The 21,686-nt window shown below is 44.2% G+C and overlaps 1 protein-coding gene across 6 annotated transcripts in view; it reads left to right on the top strand.

The window, feature by feature from the left end:
* SNX29 (sorting nexin 29) overlaps nucleotides 1–21,686 on the top strand; it is a 213,788-nt gene that overhangs the window by 159,944 nt on the left and 32,158 nt on the right. For 2 of the 6 annotated variants that reach the window (XM_053364010.1, XM_053364011.1), the window contains 2 exons: nucleotides 6,450–6,589; nucleotides 7,900–8,137. In XM_053364010.1, the coding sequence (XP_053219985.1) occupies nucleotides 6,450–6,589; nucleotides 7,900–8,038 (279 nt within the window). In that variant the 3' untranslated portion in view covers nucleotides 8,039–8,137. Of the gene's footprint in view, nucleotides 1–6,449; nucleotides 6,590–7,899; nucleotides 8,139–21,686 lie in introns of those variants that run through there. The other 4 variants (XM_053364008.1, XM_053364009.1, XM_053364012.1 and 1 more) reach the window with 3 other exon arrangements.

Genomic DNA, 21,686 nt, shown 5'->3' with positions numbered 1-21,686 from the left:
AAGGACCTTTGCCCATTTGCCATCAATACAAGTTTAGAAAATGTAGCTAAAGAAAGGTGTTTCAGATAATTTGTTCTCGCATTACGGTGCAAATAATGAATTTTAAAAATAATTTCCCAGGTGGAGATCTTTTCAAGTCATGGTTCCTGTTAACTTTCTGATGAATTTGGATAAGAATCCCCAAATAGCTATTTTTGCAAGATCATTAAGTAGGTCCATAAAGGTTTCCTCTTCATTGAGCATCCATATCTCCTGTGAGAGTTTTTAAGCTGACAAAAACAAGAGTGTGTAATGTATTTTACCAATTAGTCAGTACTTATTGGTCTCTTTAGAACAATTACCAGTTTGATTCTTCAAATTTGAGACATGGATGTTTTTTCCAAAATACAATCATAGGTGCAAACCTACTTGGCTATACAGTATTTTCTGACTTTCCTATTTTTATTTTTTGCACTCTTAAGTGTTGCAATGAAAGAAGAGATCAGTTAAGCAGCACTAAGCTCCAGAGATTTGCGTCGTGAACCAATGTCTGACTGAGTTGCTTTGGATTAAATGGAACTTTCTTTGGGCCAATTTCTGCTCCGAGATCTTGCACTAATAAAGAAATGCATAGTGTTGTGTATTAAAGGTAAAGGGACCCCTGACCATTAGGTCCAGTCGTGACTGACTCTGGGGTTGCGGCATTCATCTTGCTTTATTGGCCGAGGGAGCCGGTGTACAGCTTCTGGGTCATGTGGCCAGCATGATTAAGCCACTTCTGGCGAGCCAGAGCAGCGCACGGAAACACCGTTTACCTTCCCGCTGGAGTGGTACCTATTTATCTACTTGCACTTTTTTGGCATGCTTTCAAACTGCTAGGTTGGCAGGAGCAGGGACCGAGCAATGGCAGCTCACCCCGTTGCAGGGATTCGAACTGCCGACCTTCTGATCGGCAAGTCCTAGGCTCTGTGGTTTAACCCACAGCACCATCCGCGTCCCGTGTTGTGTATTAGGGTTACATTATTAAAAACCCTGACCTCATCAGCAAACACAAGCAAAGGGAATTGGATACCTGGGTGAAAAAGGGAGTGTGATGGGTCAGGATTAAGAACATAAGAGTCCTGATGGATCAGGACAGTAGCCCATCTAGTCCAGCATTCTGTTCTCAGAGTGGCCAACCAGATGTCTCTGGGAAACAAGCAAGCACTCTTTGGGGAGCAAATTCCATAGTTCAGTTATGCACTGCATGAATAAGTATTTTCTTATACCTGTCCTGAATTTTCCATCATTCCCTTTTCACTGAATGTTCATGAGTTCTAGTGTTCTGAGATGAGGGAGAAATATTTTCTTCTATCCTCTTTCTCCACACCAGGATGTCTTGCACACAGTCCTAATGACTTTCTGGCATTGTCTCTTTTCAGACAATCAAATTTTGCTTCAAAAGGGCAGCCATAAAAAATATCCATAGTGTAAATATTTGGGTAGCACTACGGGTGGCGCTGTGGGTTAAACCACAGAGCATAGGACTTGCCAATCAGAAGGTCGGCGGTTTGAATCCCCACGATGGGGTGAGCTCCCGTTGCTTGGTCCCTGCTCCTGCCAACCTAGCAGTTCAAAAGCACGTTAAGTGCAAGTAGATAAATAGGTACCGCTCTGGCGGGAAGGTAAACAGCATTTCCGTGCACTGCTCTGGTTCTCCAGAAACGGCTTAGTCATGCTGGCCACATGACCCGGAAGCTGTACGCCGGCTCCCTCGGCCAGTAAAGCGAGAGGAGCACCGCAACCCCAGAGTCGGCCATGACTGGACCTAATGGTCAGGGGTCCCTTTACCTTTACCTTTACCATTATCTGTATTTCTTCTACCCAAATTACAAGAGTGCTTGAATTAACCAGGTCTGAATTTACCTGTGACGGCTGAGTGAAGAGCACGGGATGGGATGTTGAGCCATTTTCTAGAACCTCACTTATTTCACATGGATGCAGCGGTACCTTGGGTTACATACGCTTCAGGTTACAGACTCCGCTAACCCAGAAATAGTACCTCGGGTTGAGAACTTTGCTTCAGGATGAGAACAGAAATCATGCTCCGGCGCCGCGGTGGCAGCGGGAGGCCCCATTAGCTAAAGTGGTGCTTCAGGTTAAGAACAGTTTCAGGTTAAGAACGGACCTCCTGAACGAATTAAGTACTTAACCCGAGGTACCACTGTACTGCAAATCCTGCTTTGTCTCCAGTCATAAGATGTCGATTTTTTTGTTTGTTCAGAGACGTGGTGGCAAAGAAGTCTCTGGTTCAAATATTGGTCCTGCTATGAACCAAAAAATAAAAATAAATACTGACTAATAAAAATAACTAAATAATAAGCAGAAGTGTCAGGACTCTTAATGGCTATTGCTGGGGGAAGAACAGTTGAAGCAGTGGTGGATCCTGGGGTTACGCTGCCCTAATAATACTCATCGGCCTGACAAGGTTGCTGTAAGGATTTCTGAGAGCACGCATAGACATCTCTTTAGTGGGATAAATATGTAGTCTTGTGAGATTTAAACTCTTGTAAGGACTCTGTGGGTCTAATGCAAATGCACAGCCTTCGTTGAAGTACCATATTTTGGATGAGGCAGTGAGTCTACTTGAATGTAATGTAATTCTAAGGAAGGGAGTAGCAATCTCTGCTGTCCAAAATCAGTTGCCCATTCTCACACTTTGACATCCCAATAGTACTTCCGTGGAACTGAATAGGCTGTGGAAAAAAGCAGAGTGCTAGGTTGAAATGAGCATTTAATGTTTTAATTCTTTCATTTTATTTCTACTGGTGGGGAGTGCTGGTCAATGCCCATTGAATGTTTCCTGTCCACCCACCTTCCTCTGGAGTAGGTGACTATATAATTGGCAAGTCTCTCATTCATATATATATATATATATATATATATATATATATATATATATATATGCAGTAGCAGGTGGAGAGTCAGATTATGAACTGCTAAACTCCATTAAGTGACTACCAAATCTCTTTGGCGTTTTCCATTCCGGGCTTCCATCCAGATTTGTTTGTTTCTAATGTGTTGTTGACTGGGAGACCCTAGGTGCTGAATTGGAAGAGACCCAAATGAGCTATGCTGCTGCTGCTGCTGTTTGTGCAGATGTAAATATAATCCTTGGCTGGTTCTCTTAGTTCTTACAAAAAATAATAATGGTGAAAACTGATTTTCAAGAGAGAAAGGGGGGGAGGGTTGTCTGAAGGGCCTTGTTCAGTGTTTCTTGACTGTGCTTTCCCCCTCTAAATCCAGAATCACTGGTTCTGGGTCTCCCCACACCTGACCAAAAAAATGCAATGAAGTCTGCTCCCTCTTCTTCTCCTTTCCTGACCGTTTGGCAGAGGAGTCTACTGTGGCCTTAATAAAGGATCTAGTGGCAACCTCTTTCACCCTCATTAAAAGGTTCTTTAATTCCTCCTCACTTTCTGCCATCAAGGTTGTGTCATCTGCATATCTGAGGTTGTTGATATTTCTTCCGGCAATCTTAATTCCAGTTTGGGATTCATCCAGCCCAGCCTTTCGCATGATGTATTCTGCATATAAATTAAATAAGCAGGGAGACAAAATACAGCCTTGTCGTACTCCTTTCCCAATTTTGAACCAATCAGTTGTTCCATATCCAGTTCTAACTGTAGCTTCTTGTCCCACATAGAGATTTCTCAAGAGACAGATGAGGTGATCAGGCACTCCCATTTCTTTAAGAACTTGCCATAGTTTGCTGTGGTCGACACAGTCAAAGGCTTTTGCATAGTCAATGAAGCAGAAGTAGATGTCTTTCTGGAACTCTCTAGCTTTCTCCATAATCCAGCGCATGTTTGCAATTTGGTCTCTGGTTCCTCTGCCTCTTCTAAATCCAGCTTGCACTTCTGGGAGTTCTCGATCCACATACTGCTTGAGCCTTCCTTGTAGAATTTTAAGCATAACCTTGCTAGCGTGTGAAATGAGTGCAATTGTGCGGTAGTTGGAGCATTCTTTGGCACTGCCCTTCTTTGGGATTGGGATGTAGACTGATCTTCTCCAATCTTCTGGCCACTGCTGAGTTTTCCAAATTTGCTGGCATATTGAGTGTAGCACCTTAACAGCATCATCTTTTTAAAATTTTAAATAGTTCAGCTGGAATACCATCACTTCCACTGGCCTTGTTATTTGCAGTGCTTTCTAAGGCCCATTTGACTTCACTTTCCAGGATGTCTGGCTCAAGGTCAGCAACCACACTACCTGGGGTGTACGAGACATCCATATCTTTCTGGTATAATTCCTCTGTGTATTCTTGCCACCTCTTCTTGATGTCTTCTGCTTCTGTTAGGTCCTTACCACTTTTGTCCTTTATTATGGTAATCTTTGTACGAAATGGCCACTAGTCCCATCACCTCCTGGCAAATAGAAGGGGAAGAAATGGAGGCAGTGAGAGATTTTACTTTCTTGGGCTCCATGATCACTGCTGATGGTGACAGCAGCCATGAAATTAAAAGACGCCTGCTTCTTGGGAGAAGGGCAATGACAGGCGTAGACAGCATCTTGAGAAGTAGAGACGTCACCTTGCCAACAAAGGTCCGTATCGTTAAAGCCATGGTTTTCCCAGTAGTGATGTATGGAAGTGAGAGCTGGACCATAAAGAAGGCTGATCGCCGAAGAATTGATGCTTTTGAATTATGGTGCTGGAGAAGACTCTTGAGAGTCCCATGGACTGCAAGAAGATCAAACCTCTCCATTCTGAAGGAAATCAGCCCTGAGTGCTCACTGGAAGGACAGATCGTGAAGCTGAGGCTCCAGTACTTTGGCCACCTCATGAGAAGAGAAGACTCCCTGGAGAAGACACTGATGCTGGGAAAGATGGAGGGCACAAGGAGAAGGGGGCGACAGAGGATGAGATGGTTGGATAGTGTTTTCGAGGTTACCAGCATGAGTTTGACCAAACTGCGGGAGGTAGTGGAGGACAGAGGTGCCTGGCGTGCTCTGGTCCATGGGGTCACGAAGAGTCGGACACGACTAAACGACTAAACAACAGTGGCAACCATCCCAACTGCATCCTATTCATAGTTGCACATGTCTTTCTTTAGGTGTGGCCAAACTTTTACTTTTAAAGGAGCTGGCCCTTTAGATATCCTGAACCTGAAGCCATTCGGAGCCATTTAGGGCCCTGTAAAGCTAACAGACAGCACTCTGAATTGCTCCCAGTGGAAGTGTTCTATTAATGGCACCACTTGGTTCTAAGAGTCAGATTCCGCCATTATCCTAGATGTCCCATTCTGGACCGGTGGAAGATTCTGGATACTTTTCAAAGGAAGCTCCACATAAAGCACATTGCAATACATCCAGACACAATGTAAACTAAAGCAAGGGTAGCTAAACTTTTCTGGGGCAAGGGCCTTATTGACACATGCCCCCTGCCGTGTGTGTGTTTTACTTTTAAAACAATTGTGGGGTGTCTTGGGGGTCCACAAAAAACCCTTTTCACATCACAGTATCATGCTGGGGGACCTATGTGAGCAGCAGATTTTTTTTTTTTTTAAGGAGGGCACAAAAAACCTATTGGGATGCTGGATAATGTGGTTCACAGCTCCTCCTGTATGAACCTACCCAACTGTGAGATCCAGTGGAAAAGCTCTCTCGTTCTCCCCTCCCCTTTCCCCCCAGCCCTTCAGTCACTGAGGTGTGGCTTGCAGGAATGTCTGAGATAGCCTTCCCCAAGTCCGCACCTAGGCTGTGACGCTCCCTACCTGAGGAAGCTCATCCCTCTGCCTCTGGTCTCTTGCCACTTCATTGAGATGTTTCTTAGGCAGATCTTCATTTTGATGAGCTGAAAAAATGACCTTTGTATCGAAGGAATGTTTTTTGTATCGATTCCTCGGATTTCATTTTCATTTGATGTGCTGTCATATGTCTCTGAAATCTCTTCTAATATTTTTCCCTGCAATGTGTGTGTTCTTGTGTTTAGAATGTTGTAAGCTTCCTTGAACATCCATGTTTTTTAAGGAAAGGTCGTGGTTTTAATAACCAATCAATAAGATGTTTGCTAGTAATCCTGAAGGCAGCTTCTGAATTCCACTGCATTATTTGTACCAAAATGTTGTTTCGAGGCAAAATATATTTTATTTGCAAATACATTTAAACTGATACTAGATATAAGATCAGCTAGTCTATGACATCCTGAATGTCCTCCAGTCTACAATTCAAACAGAAATTCACTTTAAGGACCAATTTCCGTTTTCATATCAATGGTGCAGCTTTGAGGTTTGATACTGCATTGGTGGTTGGATTCTGGACCTTTTTGTGACGTTTCCATACTTTGGGTTATGCTGTCCATCTGCAGTACAGCTTGACTTTTATTTATTTTAGGATGGGAACTCGATAATTACATTTTATATTTTTGCTTGGCACAAAAATTGAAGTCTGTGGCCTAATTCCATTTTCTCCTCCCCTCCCACCCCCCTTAGGATGCAAAGTTTGTAGAAGAAAGGCGGAAACAGTTGCAGAATTACTTAAGGAATGTTATGAACAAAGTAATCCAGACTCTACCAGAATTCGCCTCCAACCCTAAAAAAGAGACTCTTATCCAACTGATGCCCTTTTTTATGTAAGTAGCTTTCAAATGGATAGATACGCCTCAATATGCTATTAAATACATAGACTGTATTTTCTTTCTCTTGTAACTTGAAAAATATTAACAGCGGCTGTCTTGAAATTTTTGCAATAACTGTGTGTGTGTGTTAGTAAGAATTGCCCATTAAATTCAAAAGACTTGGTTGATTTTTATTTATTTTTAGAAAACTGAATTATGAAATCATTCTTTTAAAAATTGAAAATGGACAACTTTGTGGCCGTTCATAGATTGAAGTGAAAGAAGGAGAAAAATGCAGTTGGCTGTCCATTTATTGGGTGATGGCGAGTGGTTACTGCCGTTCCATAACATGGTGGCATAAACATTGGTGGAGTGGAGCAGGGACACAGGAGAGAACAGCTCTGATTCTTTATTTACTGCAGGAACAGTTTTTGCCGGTGCTGCGAGACTGGGGGGTTTTGGAGGAGAGACCTGGCACATGACCCCTTTGTTAGGTAAGCTGGGTCCAAGGTGATTTGGTGAACGTCATTGCTGGTCATGGCTGTAAACTCAGGTCTCCCCGCCCCCCAGTCAGAAGTCGCATCTGCACCATGCATTGAAAGCATCCTGGGAACCGTAAGATGCTGGGAATTGTAGCTCTAAGAGAGGCAAACCTCAGTCTCCAGGACCATTTGGAAGAAGGCTTGTGCTTTAAACATTTGGTGTGGATGGAACCAAACTTCCAGCTGCTACACCACCCTTTTTCTGGCTCACTATTCTATAACTGAGAAAATACTCATATATTGGGCTTTCCTTGGGGCTTGTCTTTGGGGGCTGCCACAGCGAGTTCCTGGACTTTGACATTTCCCAGCGCACCACTGGGATGCAGATGTCCCCTTTCAGCTCTACCACCCATCATGAAATAATGAAATGATAAATGAAACAGGCCAAGAGATGGTGACTGGCCCAGTGTCACCCAGTGAGCTTCATGGCTGAGTGGGGATTCGAATCCTGGTCTCCCAGGTCATGGTCCAAGAGTAACCATTATGCAACACTGGGTGGATGATAATCCCAGCATGACTGTGCACTTATGCTGACGGTAACAGTAGCAGAAGTATTAGTAGTACTAAAATTGTTGCTGCTGTTATCTGCCGTTCTACTAAAACATTGGTAGACAAGCTAAGGCCTGGGGGCCATATCCAGCCCAATCGCCTTCTAAATCTGGCCCGTGGACAGTCCGGGAATCAGCGTGTTTTTACATGAGTAGAATGTGTCTTTTTATTTTAAATGCATCTCTGGATTATTTGTGGGGCATAGGAATTCGTTCATTTTTTTTCTTTTCAAAGTATACTCCGGCCCCCCACAAGGTCTGAGGGACAGTGGACCGGCCCCCTGCTGCAAAAGTTTGCTGACCCCTGTAATAAAAGTACCCAGCATAAAATCGATACAGCTGAAAAAATGAGAGCACAACATCATCAAGATTAAAAGCATAGATTTTAAAATGGAGGTGCCCAGTAGACGTAAATAGCTTAGAAGGCCTTGGTAAACAGAAAGGATGTTTAAAGCCCTAAACGGCCTCGGTCCAATATACCTGAAGAAGCGCCACCACCCCTATCGTTTTGCTTGGACTCTGAGGTCCAGCGCCGAGGGCCTTTTGGCGGTTCCCTCACTGCGAGAAGCCAAGTTATAGGGAACCAGGCAGAGGGCCTTCTCTGTAGTGGCACCCGCCCTGTGGAACGCCCTCCCACCAGATGTCAAAGAGAAAAACAACTACCAGACTTTTAGAAGACATCTGAAGGCAGCCCTGTTTAGGGAAGCTTTTAATGTTTAATAGACTATTGTATTTTAATATTCTGTTGGAAGCCGCCCAGAGTGGCTGGGGAAACCCAGCCAGATGGGTGGGGTATAAATAATAAATTATTTATTATTATTAATTATTATTATTATTATTATTATTATTATTATTATTATTATTATTATTATTTTCACACAGGTGGTACCAGGCCAGCTTCCCTAGGAAAGCTGAGCCACAGCCAGGGTGCCACTTTGGAAAAGGCCCTTTCTCCCTGATGTTTACCCATCAGTGACCTCGCTAGGACGCATGTGCCCCAACAGATGTCCTATTATGCTGGGTGCCGACACTGGGGACTGTGAAGCCGCCACCAAACCACGAAAGAACCTGGAGCTGATATTGGCGCATGCAATGGGATCAATCAGTCAGGATATGTTCATAAATACCATGTTCTAGCTAATTAAAATACAGCAGGGAGAAAACTTCACTGTTTACGAGTGCTCAGTTGGGCTGCGTGCTGTACCAAATCTATTAAGAGTAGGTGAGATTAGTCTGCAGAATGTAATATTTTTCTAGTACGAGATCTGTAGAAATAGGATTTTTGACTAAGGGTGCAGGGGGCGGGGCAGGGAAGAGAAGAGAAGAGAGATTTGTGTTTAAAACATGCTCCTTGGTATTAGTCAGCTTGTCATTTTTTGACAGGGAAATTTCCATAATTTTCAAGATGTTCATATACAATATTCCAGAGGGCTTTCATTTTAAAGCAAAATAAAATAAAAAATATATGAATGTCTTCAAGTTTTAATGAGCCTGCTCTCTATATCTCATGCTGCATCTGACATATTGATTCTGAGAAAAACAAAAACTTGCTGATTCCCTCTCAAATCCCAGTGCTGCTGCTTTACCCTTTTATGCCAGGAGCAATCTTTACTTGAAAACAAAAGATAGGCATGTCAGCTTCCAACTAAATATCATGTTTCTGATTATTCTTTGTAGCACCATCTGTCCTTTATGCAGAATCTGGTACATACAGATTATGCAGAATCTAATACATACATACCCTCCTGATACATACTATATGGACCACACATAGCGCAGCATATTCACGGCACATCAAATCAAATTTATTAAAAACGGTCACAGACCAGATTAACTCGTACAGCTAGTCAGCACAGCATAACACTGGAAAAAACAAAGGACAATTTCAATACAGATTAGGCCATAACAGCAATTTAAAATTAGACAGCGTAAATAAAATTAAGTATTTGCCTTCGCCTGCATATTGGCATTGGAAAGCTCTTGTTTCCTGCGCCTAATAGCGGCTACACAGAATTTGGCAACATTGATCGTAATTTCAGGGACCTTATCTTCTACCAAGGCTCTCATACGTTGGAGTTCTGATTCATTTTTAAGCTTTTGTAGAACTGGGGCAATAAAGGTCAGGCGTAGGTCCTCGTAGTAACTACAGTGCAGCAATACATGCAGATTTGTTTCCACTTCCGATGAGCCACATGGGCAAACACGTGACTCATATGGTTTGCCCTCATATCTGCCTAGCAGCAGGGCAGAGGGCAGAACGTTAAATCTGGCCAGGGTAAAGGAGTGTCTGTACTTAGGTATTTGTAAATCAGCCAGATAATTTGCGGGTGAGAACCCTCTCCCAAAGTCTCTAATTGTGGCATATTCACGGCATTATTATTATTTTTTAGTTAGTTAGTCAATTTCTGTACCTTTTCTCTAAGCAGTATACAGCAAACAAGAACAACGAATGTTACAAAAATAGGCAATAGAAGCATTGATACAGAAGTTGCTAATAAATACTGATAAATTCTGAAACCCTTCTCCACTCAACACACCTCAGACTCCTGTCTCCCACCCAGGACTCCTTCCATCAAGCTTGGCTCTCTACCCAGACCTAAGCAAACTCACAGATCATCCCTCAAAATCTCACCACAAGAGGGTTCATGGAACCTGCTGACATCAGTCTAGTCTCTCCCTCTAGACCTGCTTTTATAGGCGAGGGCCAAGGTTGCTGGAGCTTCCTTGGTCTTCCCTCAGCTGTGTCCCATTCAACACTCCAATCAGCTGCACCGCATATGACCAGTTCCAGGACACAGCAGGTTTAGTATCTAAAAAGCTATGGACCTTTGGAACTTCATTAACTACAAACACCCAAATTGGGGATCCCCTCCAAACCGGTGCCAAAGTTTTGTAATAGTTTTGTAGCGCACACCCTGCATTTTGCAGCATGCACCCCCCGCCCACAAACTGAGTAATTGATACACTGGGGGTCGTAGGTATCGCCCCAAACTCCAACATGGTCTGATTTACTCCAAACTGGTACCAAAGTTCTGCGATCATTCTGCAGTGGAAGCACCATGTTTTGTGGCGCCTCTAAAACTGAGTAATTGAGACTCAAAGTGTGAGTCATAGGCATCACCAGCACTGTCTGATTTGCTCCAAAGCGGTAGCAAAGTTTTGCAGCAGTTTTGCAACCTTTTTGTAGTGAAACCCCCACATTTTTCAGCACCCATAAAAGTGGGTTACTGTCTTGCTCAGTGTGGGGCCATACTAGTGTCTACTCTTCTTCACCTTTGTTTTTCAATGATGGGAGTTGTAGCACACCAATAATGGGAGGGTCAGAGGTTCCTCCTTCTCTGCCCTCGGAGCCAGGAGGGGAAGCAATCATCGCCTGATCTCAGCGTCCCTTTTTTTTGCTGCCTCCTGCAATGGACTATGCAAAATTCATTTCAGGCAGGCCTGGAAAAGATGGACAGAAGCCATTAGAATTGGGGAGGGAAGTCCATCTCACTGCTATCCTTCATTGTCACAGCTCAATGGAGGGCATCTGTCTTGTGTTTCCTGTTCATGTGAAAACTATGGCTTCTTGATGTAAACAAAAAAACAGGTACTCACCAATTAGAGGGGGGAAATGCAATCAAACAGAACCAACTAGCTGCTCATGTTTCTAATAGGAGAGCAAATATGTTGCTTTGCTTCTGTACTCTCCAGTGCAACTCCAAATCTCTGCACAGTGTAAGCGAATTATGTCTATGTTAACACCCCCTTCCCATTCCATCTTAAAATTATTACAGTTTGCAGATTTCAGATTATTACAGAGATGGAGTCCAGCAACATCTGGAGGGCCTCAGATTCCCCTTCCCCGCTGTGTTTGTTGTTGTTGTTTGTTTAAACTACTTCTTGTAAAATATTAATATCTCGATATTGCAATAAAATCTAATTAATATGCCCTTCCTTTATAAACAGCATGTAAATGTTTGTTGTTGTTTTTTGCTCTCCAAAGGCTAGATTTCTGGAACAGGAAGATTAGCATTGCAAAACAGTGTGGGGTGCTTTAGAATCGGGTGGGATTTAAAAAAAACAAAACCATACCACAAACAAACATTTTACCTATCCATTACAGCAATATGTAAATTACATTTGAAATCAGGATGCAAACTCCTCTTCATTGCAAGCTGAAACCTAAGCTGTTCCAAAAGTGTGAAAAAAATTACGCCAGGAGCAATTTAATATCTATATGAAGCCATTGGGAATGGTTATTAGGAGTTTCGGAGCAAGGTGTCATCAGAATGCTGATGATACACAACTCTACCTCTCTATAACATCTGAATCAGGAGAGACTCTGAAGATTCTGGATTGGTGTCTGAACACAGTGGTGGATTGGATTAGGCTGGTCTGAGGTGCATATTTTCACGACCCTCATTTTTTTGTGATTGCAAAAAGCTGTTTTTAATATAGTATTTAAAATTGTGGTAATCCACCCTGGGATCTTAGAGTGGAGTGGATAATAATACAGTGGTACCTCGGGTTACATACGCTTCAGGTTACAGACTCCGCTAACCCAGAAATATTACCTCAGGTTAAGAACTTTGCTTCAGGATAAGAACAGAAATTGTGTTCCGGCGGCACAGCAGCAACAGGAGGCCCCATTAGCTAAAGTGGTGCTTCAGGTTAAGAACAGTTTCAGGTTAAGAACGGACCTCCGGAACAAATTAAGTACTTAACCTGAGGTACCACTGTACTAAAAGTAGTGATAATACATACCCTGTGGTGTGTAGAGTGTTAGGTGAGGGGTAGTCCCTCTAGTGGGGAGCATATCATGTTCCTTTTGGGGTTGTTTACCCACCTTTGGTCCCCACCCTGCACTCAGCTCTCACCTGCGGCTCCCAGAAGCTGTCAGCATGTGACAGCAGCCGCACGCCAGGAATGGCTTTGATTGGCTGGCTAAACCAGGTGAGAGTAGCCGATGGGTCTCAAACCCTTGGTGAGTTAGGGACTCCCCCTGCATGTGAAGACAGGCTATAGCAGATGGAGAGAATGAGACCATTAGTTGGTCCAATGACCAATAAAAGGCTTTCTGCACCTGCTGTAGCGTGAGACATGAGGGGCAGATGGGACTTGTCAACCTGGGAAGGCATCCCATCTAGTATAAGGAAACTCTGGTCCTAAACCTCTGCTGCCTTGCAGGATATCTGTCACGGTCTGGTTTACGGGCGGTTGAAGTCCCGGCTGAGAACATCGGGACCGGGGGCAAGACAGCGGGATGGGAGCAGGAACGGGAGTCTGGAAGCCAGGAGTCAGGAAACCATGGGTCTGAGGGTCAGAGAAACCAGGAGTCAAGGAGCCAAGGGTCCGAGGATCAGGAAGCAAGGAGTCAAGAAGCCAAACGCAGCAAGGCAGGAAGCATGTTGCTGTGGCAAAGAGCCAAAGGGAAAGCTGAGCTTATATCCCTTCCCGGCTCTTGCCACCAGGTGCTGTGAGTTACCAATCGGCCTCACCTGTTTGGCCGCACCTTGCCTCTCCAGAACAAACTTAGGAAAGCCCCAGTCCTGCGAAGCCCTACCAGTCACAGGGCCTGGCTCCTGCACGCACTCCTGACAATATCTTTGGGGGAAGAAAAGGCTAAGGAGTAAACCCTATACAAATCTGGAGTGGAGTCCCTTAGACGATTGGATGGCACCTTGTACGCCTCCTTCTGCAGCCAAGCTGGTGCCAAACATATTGCTCTGCTTTCCTTTGGGCCACATCAGCGAGGCCGAGAGGGTGGTCTTGTCGTCTGGGCAGCCCAGGACCTCCATATACACTGCTCAGGCTTGTGCCCTGGGAAGGTCCCTTGGGTGCTGCTAACACACCGACAACAACACAGGAGGCATAAGTTATGATTCTCCAGCGGATTGACTTCACCCCCCATTATCTCTCAAGACAGATAGATGCCAACAACAACAATACAAACAGCTTCCTATAACGTTAGCTGCCAGCGCCACTGTTTCCCCAACATCCTGAGGTTCTTGGTTTGGGAAGCGGTAGCGCTATGGAGCCAACAGCCCTCCAGATACCATTGGACCCCCCCCCTTTCACCAGCCCCAACCCACATGGCGAGTGGTCAGGAATGATGAGAGCTGTAACCCAACTGTATCTGGAGGGCCAAAGGTTCCTCATCCCTGTCTCAAAACCCCATGAAGACAGATGGGTTGCTCTTGGCGTTTTCAAACTTGTTTGCCCAAGGAATGCCTCATTTTCTTCAACCCACGGGAACCTGTTTTCCTATATTCGCTTGAGGGCCCGTGAGCCCGATTCGGCTCACGCAGAAACTCTCCAGTCCTGTCTGGACTTTGCCACGCGAGAGGCTCTTCTGTTCCGTATAAGTTGCAGTTTGCTGTTCGATTCTAAAGTGTGATTGATTCACCTGCTTTCGTCTCATGAGTCACAATCACGTTCATGCTGCCTCCGCTTGCCAGAGTAGTCACAGAAAGAACAGCACTGATTCTTGGCCTTCCACTCTCCCAGAGCTCTTGTCGGGTTTGGAGCCGTAGCCAAAAGTTCCTGGGGCAGTGGATAATGAGAGAGGCTTGTTTGCCTGTGTTTATCATATTTAGCCGAGATGATGCCAAGATTCCCCTGTTGGGGGCATGTCTGACTAACAATGAGATTCAGAATCCCAAATGCTCTGAAACGACTCGGGATTACAAACGCGGTTGTTAAATTTGTTATGCTGAATAGGCCTGAGCACCACGACCACGATAATGCATACGGCTGCGATGTCTAGCATAATGATTTGCCCAGCGCCATAACACTTTGTCAGAGCATCCACAGCCCTTAAATAAATATTGCTCCCATTTGCACAGCTGCATTCTGAAGGAACATTGCCAGTAACTTTCTCTAACATTCTTTTTTTATTATTATTGTTTCACTCCCCACACACAGCAGTTGGTTTGTAACAAAAGTGCTCTGAAGGTGAATATAATAGATTTTAATGACACAAATTAAGCAATTTGAAGTGGCATCTATACTTTTAAAAACAAGCAAACAAAGAACAGCAAAAAGTCTTTGCTTTTTTAAAAAAAAAATCACTTAGTAGAACATAAGCTCACAGTGTGATGTAGCAGCAAAAAAAGCTTAAGGCAATTCTAGGTAGCGTCAACAGAAGTATAGTGTCCAGATCCAGATAAGTAATAATACTTCTATTCCGCCTTGGTCAGATCACACTTGGAGTACTGGGTCCACTTTTTGGCACCACAATTTTAAGAAGGATATTGATAAGCTGGAACGTGTGCAGAGGAAGGCAACAAAAATGCTCAGTTGTCTTGAAACTAAGCCTTATGAGGAACAGTTGAGGGAGCTGGGTATGTTTAGCCTGAGTAAGAGGAGATATGATAGCCATCTTCAAATACCTAAAGAGCTGTCACTTGGAAGATGGAGAAAGTTTGTTTTCTCCCAGTGGATTCAAGTAACAAAGAGATTCCAACTAAACCAGGAAGAAGTTTCTGATGGTAAGAGTTGTTTGATAGTCGCCTGGACTCCCTCGGAAGGTGGTGGACTCAATGGACTTCATTGGAGGTTTTAAAGTAGAAGTTGAATGATCATCTGTCGTGGATGCTTTAGTTGAGATTTAGTTGCATTGCAGAGGGTTGGGCTAGATGACCCTTGGGGTCCCTTCCAACTCTACAATTCCATAACCCCTTGATTCTTTAAATATAGATTATTTATTATGCAGTCATAGACTTGAACAAAATAAAGCCAACAATATCATAACATACAAAATATTTCAAAGTAGGCTGCAATATATAGTGGTACCTTGGGTTACAGATGCTTCAGGTTACAGACGCTTCAGGTTACAGACTCCTCTAACCCAGAAATAGTACCTCGGGTTAAGAACTTTGCTTCAGGATGAGAACAGAAATCGCGTGGCGGCAGCGGGAGGCCCCATTAGCTAAAGTGGTACCTCAGGTTAAGAACAGTTTCAGGTTCAGAATGGACCTCCAGAACGAATTAAGTTCTTAACCCGAGGTACCACTATATAAAGTATCAGGAATATCTAAAACATGTCTCAAATAAGATATACAACACAGCACCTTAAAATGGGAAAGTTAAGAGTGAGTCGGGGGGGGGAGGGCGGGGAATACCATAACCACATTAGAAATCACAATGCAGGAGAACAGCAGCCAGACAGGATAGGCTTCTTCAGGGAAGATTTGTGCAGCCTGAAAGAGAAATCTAGCCACAGTCTCGGTTAAAAAATTCCTTGAATCTGCCAAAGCGTAGGCCTGATACCATTTGGAAGTCCTGCCTTGGAAATGTTGAGAGAATCGGATTCACCAGTCTGAATTGGTCATTTTTATAGAAATTACAGGCAAAAAGCACATCAGCCAAATATTCTATCACCTCCTCTCCACAGGGACAGAGCCATATATAGAGATAGAGATGGAGATATAGATATAGTATTGCTAAATCGTAAGTATATTTTTAAACTTTAAAAATATTTTAATTTTTTTTTTTTTGCCAGCTTATTAAACAGCACTTGACAGGGGGGGTGAGGGGGGGAAATGTCTCCATGTTTCAACATGGGTGTGGGTGGATTCTGGCACCAGTGCAGGCAGTTAAGGAGCTCCACCATCTGCTTCCAAGACACAATGGGAAGGCCCAGTTTTCGTAGCTGCTGCTACAGCCTTATGCTTGTTCTGGTGAATTCTCCAAGCCTTCAGGGCAGTCTTGATTCCAGGAGCTGCTGGAAGAAGCATTTAAAAAAAAGAAAGAATGGATTGCTGCAAGGCATCTAAACTTATGTTTGGTAATGCTACTGAATGTCACGGGCGGGGTGTGTTTTTCTTCCTTCTCATGCTGGCAGGAGACTGTGAACACTGCAGGGGAAGTGCTTGAGCTGCCAAGTGTGAGATTTTTTTGTTGAGTCTCCTGCTCTTCTCCCAATTCCTTAACGCACCCCATCTTTTGAAAGGAGAAAAAGCATGGTCTCAGGCTTGGGAATTTGCAAAGCATGGAGCAGAGGGCTATCAGGGGCTACTAGCCATTTGTCCCCTTTTGAACTTGTTGCATAGCCAAAGGTGAGAACTTTATTATCATTATCTATACAGTATAGCGGGACACGGGTGGCATTGTGAGTTAAACCACAGAGCCTAGGATTTGCTGATCAGAAGGTTGGCGGTTCGAATCCCCGCGACGGGGTGAGCTCCCGTTGCTCGGTCCCTGCTCCTGCCAACCTAGCAGTTCAAAAGCACGTCAAAGTGCAAGTAGAGAAATAGGTACCTCTTGGGCGGGAAGGTAAACGGCGTTTCCGTGCGCTGCTCTGGTTCTCCAGAAGTGGCTTAGTCATGCTGGCCACATGACCCGGAAGCTGTACGCCGGCTCCCTCGGCCAATAAAATGAGATGAGTCCCACAACCTCAGAGTCGGCCACGACTGCACCTAATGGTCAGGGGTCCCTTTGCCTTTACCTTTATACAGTATAGCAATTGTTTCCAGGGCTTAAGGTAAGCTTGCGAGTGCCACCTTAGAGAGCTCCTGTTCTGCTCATTCCCCTCCTCCTGTGCTGCTTTCTGGATTTCTTTATTAAAAAATATATTTAGTTAAATTTCAACATTTTTAACATATACAATCAATACACAATTACATTTTCTCTCTCATTTTTGTTGACTTCCCACCCCATTTTCCATGGAGTTGCTGTTTCTCCCCTTTTGCTGCACCCTGTCTTGTCTGTTAAATGTTAAATCATAACCACAATATTATAATGTAATTACCTCTGTTGCTCATAGCTCAAATCCTGCTTGCGAGTTCAGCATACTATAACATTTCTTTAAGTAGCCCCCCAAAAAGCATCCATTCTTGCCTAAAACACTCATCATTAGATTCCCTTAATTTTTTCCTGTTAGCTTTGCCAGTTCTGCATAATCCATTCTCTTGCCCATCCATTCTTCTCTGGTGCTTTCTGGATTTCATAGGGAGTCCTTTGGAGTTGGAGGGGGTCTGGCTGGTTGTCTAGTGTCTAACCTTCTGTTTGATGCAGGAAAGCTGGAGCCCTAACATTCCTGACAGATGACTGAGGCTTGGCTTGAAGACTTTTGGTGAGGAAGACCCCACACAGTCCTCTAGATAATTGGTTAGGAACCTAGGATGCTGCTGAGTCAGACTATTGGTCCACTTAGCGCAGAGGTAGAGAATGTTTGGCCCTCCAGATGTTGGTGAAATACAACTCACATCAGCCCCAGCAATGGGCAATGGCCACGGATGATAAAGTCATGGAGTCATATACAGTGGTACCTCGGGTTATATACGCTTCAGGTTACATACGCTTCAGGTTACAGACTCCGCTAACCCAGAAATAGTACCTCGGGTTAAGAACTTTGCTTCAGGATGAGAACAAAAATCGTGTAGCGGCGGCGCAGAGGCAGCCGGAGGCCCCATTAGCTAAAGTGGTGCTTCAGGTTAAGAACAGTTTCAGGTTGATAAAACCCTGATATGGAATTATGAAAACATTGATGAGAGATGAGAGGCAGGACTGAGATTTGGAAATGCTTTGGAATTCATACCGTGGGAAGTCGCAAAATTAAGATTATAATTTGGATGACAATTGGATTTTTTTATTTTAGTTTTTTTTCCTCTGGATTGTGATTTGATATGTTAATTGGATGTTTTTTGTTGGAAAATTAATAAATGCTCTAACAAAAACAAAAACAAAGAACAGTTTCAGGTTAAGAACAGACCTCCAGAACGAATTAAGTTCTTAACCCGAGGTGCCACTGTAATTGTAGATTTGGAAGGGAGCCTGAGGATAATCTTTTCCAACCCCCTGCAATGCAGGAATGTTCAGCTGCCCCATACAGGGATCAAACCTGGGTGTTTATCAGCACCACGCTCTAACCAACTGATGTGAGTTGTACTTCACCAGCATCTGGAGGGGCAAAGATTCCCCACACCTGATCTAGCTCAGTATTGTATACGCTGGCTGTCAAGGTGTTTCAGGCAGAGGACATGCAAACTATGGGGAGGAAATGTGCTTTTATTTATTTAAGGCATTTCTGTGCAAATCGGTTTCCAGGGTGATGTGCGATGTATGCAGATGACAATAGAGCAAAACAGATGTATTGATAATTTAAAAAGAGGTGGCAGCTATTCAGCTCTGAGGTTCTGATTGCTGGACTTTTCGGTGGTAGTCTAGGGCGCTTCAATCTGCTAGGCGCAGGGAATGTGTGTTTGCCTTCTCCGCTGCCTCTGCAGAGTTTACGCGGCATCAGCTTGACAGCTTTCATTTGTAGCAAATCATAGAGTGCAGAATGTATTTGGAAATGAATCCACAGAGCTTGTCCCCCAAATTTATTCAAGCCACTGCTGTGCTAGAGTCCAAAAATAAATAAGACTGAAACAAGTTGTTTTACCTTTATTTTGTGCAATTGTTTTCCCCCGGGGTATGTCCTTTATTCCGAGTTTGAAATGCCTTGATGACAGGGTCTATAAGAGAATATCAGGATCTTGGTGGCGTTCCATAGAACAGGCGTGCCATATTGCTTGCTTTGTAAGATTGCGGGGTATTATGAAATCCCAACTTGATATTAAATCTTGCCTATAAAGCTGAAATCGGCTTAGCTTTCCAATGGCATGGCTCTTAAATGAGATTAGCATCTAAATAAGAGCAATAAGGCATTGCTCAGCGGAGTTAATTGCTGAGAATTGTTCAGCAATCCTTGCAAATAGATAAATCATGGGTATTTATGAATCTATTACCAGGAAGCAAATTCCACCAGTACTCCTTTGTAATGCAAAGCTACCTTTATCGAGGCTCATGAGGTGGAATAATTTAGCGCTTTACAGTATTTGAAGTGAGCGCTGCATAGAGTCAGCTGCATAGAGGGTCTTATCAGAGTTTACAGTTGCCATTTAGGCGAGAAATACTCACTGAGCACCCTCTTAGGCAAAAATAAATAAATAAAAGCCAGGCCACAGCTGACATTTTCTGAATTTACAACCATTGGCGCAAAACTGAGACAGTGGAAGGCAGGTTTTGTTTAGAAATATATCTGGAGTATTGATGGTGGCTTTTCATTCCTCTGGAGAGAGATAAGAAATAAATAACAGCAGGATTGTTACAGCTGGAGCTCTAAGCTACAGAGCTGTGGTTTTAAGTGTTGCATAGAAAGCAGAATTTTTCCAGGGCGATCTTTCATCCCATCCACACCGGTGGGTTTTCCTTTCCGTGGAACTCCTGAAATTATAGCAGCCCTTGCAGGCTCTGCAGCTGACAACTTTGCTGAGAGCAATAGTTTGAGGTCAGGACCAGCAGAATCTGGCCATGGTCTATGGCAGGCAGCAGGATCGCTCCCTCTAAGAATGAACTAAAACTGCCCTGTGGGGGAAAAGGAAGGAAGGAAGGCAAAGGGTCTATCTGCCCCTTTCCCCTCACAGGGCCCATGTTTCATTTGTTCATGCAGTTGTTTCATTATTTTAAAACTGTAAAACTTGGCAGAAAGGCAGTGTGTAAATGCAATGCAGCCATCAGTAATAATAATCTCAGTGCCTCCATGCAGACAAGTCTGGATCCCAATGGGAGCTGACAGTGAAGAACATACCAGTATGTGTGGCTTGGGTGAATTCCAAGGTATACAAAAGTACAAAAAAGTTTTTACAAAAAGGGGCATGCCTCCTCTCCCCAGACCAGCTCCCGAGGGACCAAACATGCCCATCAAATCCAGCACCCTGTTCTCACAGTGGCCAACCAGTAGTCTAATGGAAACTACAGCTGGGAAGGGTTTATAATAGTATAATCAGGGCCTTTTTTCAGCCAGAACTCACCAAAACTCAGGTAGGCGCCATTGCCATTATAGCAGGGGATTCTTTCATAGTGAGTTCCAGCACCTCTTTTTCTAGAAAAATAGCACTTGTGTATAACATTATAAAGGTAAAGATACCCCTGCCCGTACGGGCCAGTCTTGACAGACTCTGGGGTTGTGCGCCCATCTCACTCAAGAGGCCAGGGGCCAGCGCTGTCCGCAGACACTTCCGGGTCACGTGGCCAGCGTGACAAGCTGCATCTGGCGAGCCAGCGCAGCTCACGGAACGCCGTTTACCTTCCCGCTGGTAAGCGGTCCCTATTTATCTACTTGCACCCGGGGGTGCTTTCGAACTGCTAGGTTGGCAGGCGTATAACATAATACACATTATGAGGGGATGTATAATGTGTATAACATTATACATCCCCTCAAACTCCAAATTGCTTTTGTGGTTGGCCTGGTTGTCTTAAAAGCACCTGCAGTCTCCACTTCCCTGCTTTGGTAGTAATGGGGGGCAAGATTTTTTTAAAGGACACAGGCTGTCTCTCTGTAGCAAATGTAACCTCTCCACCCCACCCCCTGCCGGCCGCCGCCAGCAGCAGCAGCAGCAGCAGCAGCCTAGGAACAGGTTAACGTTTCTCTCAAAAGTAGAACATGTAAACCACTTGAAGTTTGGGGTCCTTCCTGCAGTGATCTCGTTTCCTTGGCAACGAGCAGCGGCCATGCTCTCCTCTTCTGTCTTCCCTGTTTTAAAATGGAACGCTTCTGACATGCTGCTGGTCTGCTGTGGTAACAGGTGGCCCTTGAAATCTATTAGCGAGGAATGGGCTCCCTAGCCAATAGGGGGGGGCAGGTGTTCATTTCCGATGACAAGAGGGAGAGAAAAGTGGTCGCAGGCTCCTCTTCTGTTTTTCACATGATTTGGTTAAGACCTGGAATGCCCTAGAAGGGGCTGCTCTGTCTGTTTGTTGTTCGTGTCCTCCCCTCCTTTTACATTTTTACATTTATCTACCTGAGAGTTTCCCTTCCTTCCTTGAAAGGTGATCTGCACATTTCTGCTGTTAGGTTATTTTTTTATTTTTGCTCTCTGTGTGATAGACTAAAGGGTAGTGATTAACAGCTAATAGGAAGGCTTTTCTGAAGCTCGAGGACAATCTTATAAGGTAGACCGCTATTATTATCTCTACGTCACCACAGGGGTGCTGAGGCTTTAGAGAAAGGGGTGGGGGCCACCCAGCCTCCTCCCTCTGGCCCTTGGAACCCTC

Source organism: Podarcis raffonei, chromosome 14 (genome assembly GCF_027172205.1).
Source record: "Podarcis raffonei isolate rPodRaf1 chromosome 14, rPodRaf1.pri, whole genome shotgun sequence".
Lineage (NCBI taxonomy): Eukaryota > Metazoa > Chordata > Lepidosauria > Squamata > Lacertidae > Podarcis > Podarcis raffonei.
The sequence above is the reverse complement of the archived record's forward strand: the minus strand, read 5'-3'. Positions and strand labels throughout refer to the sequence as shown.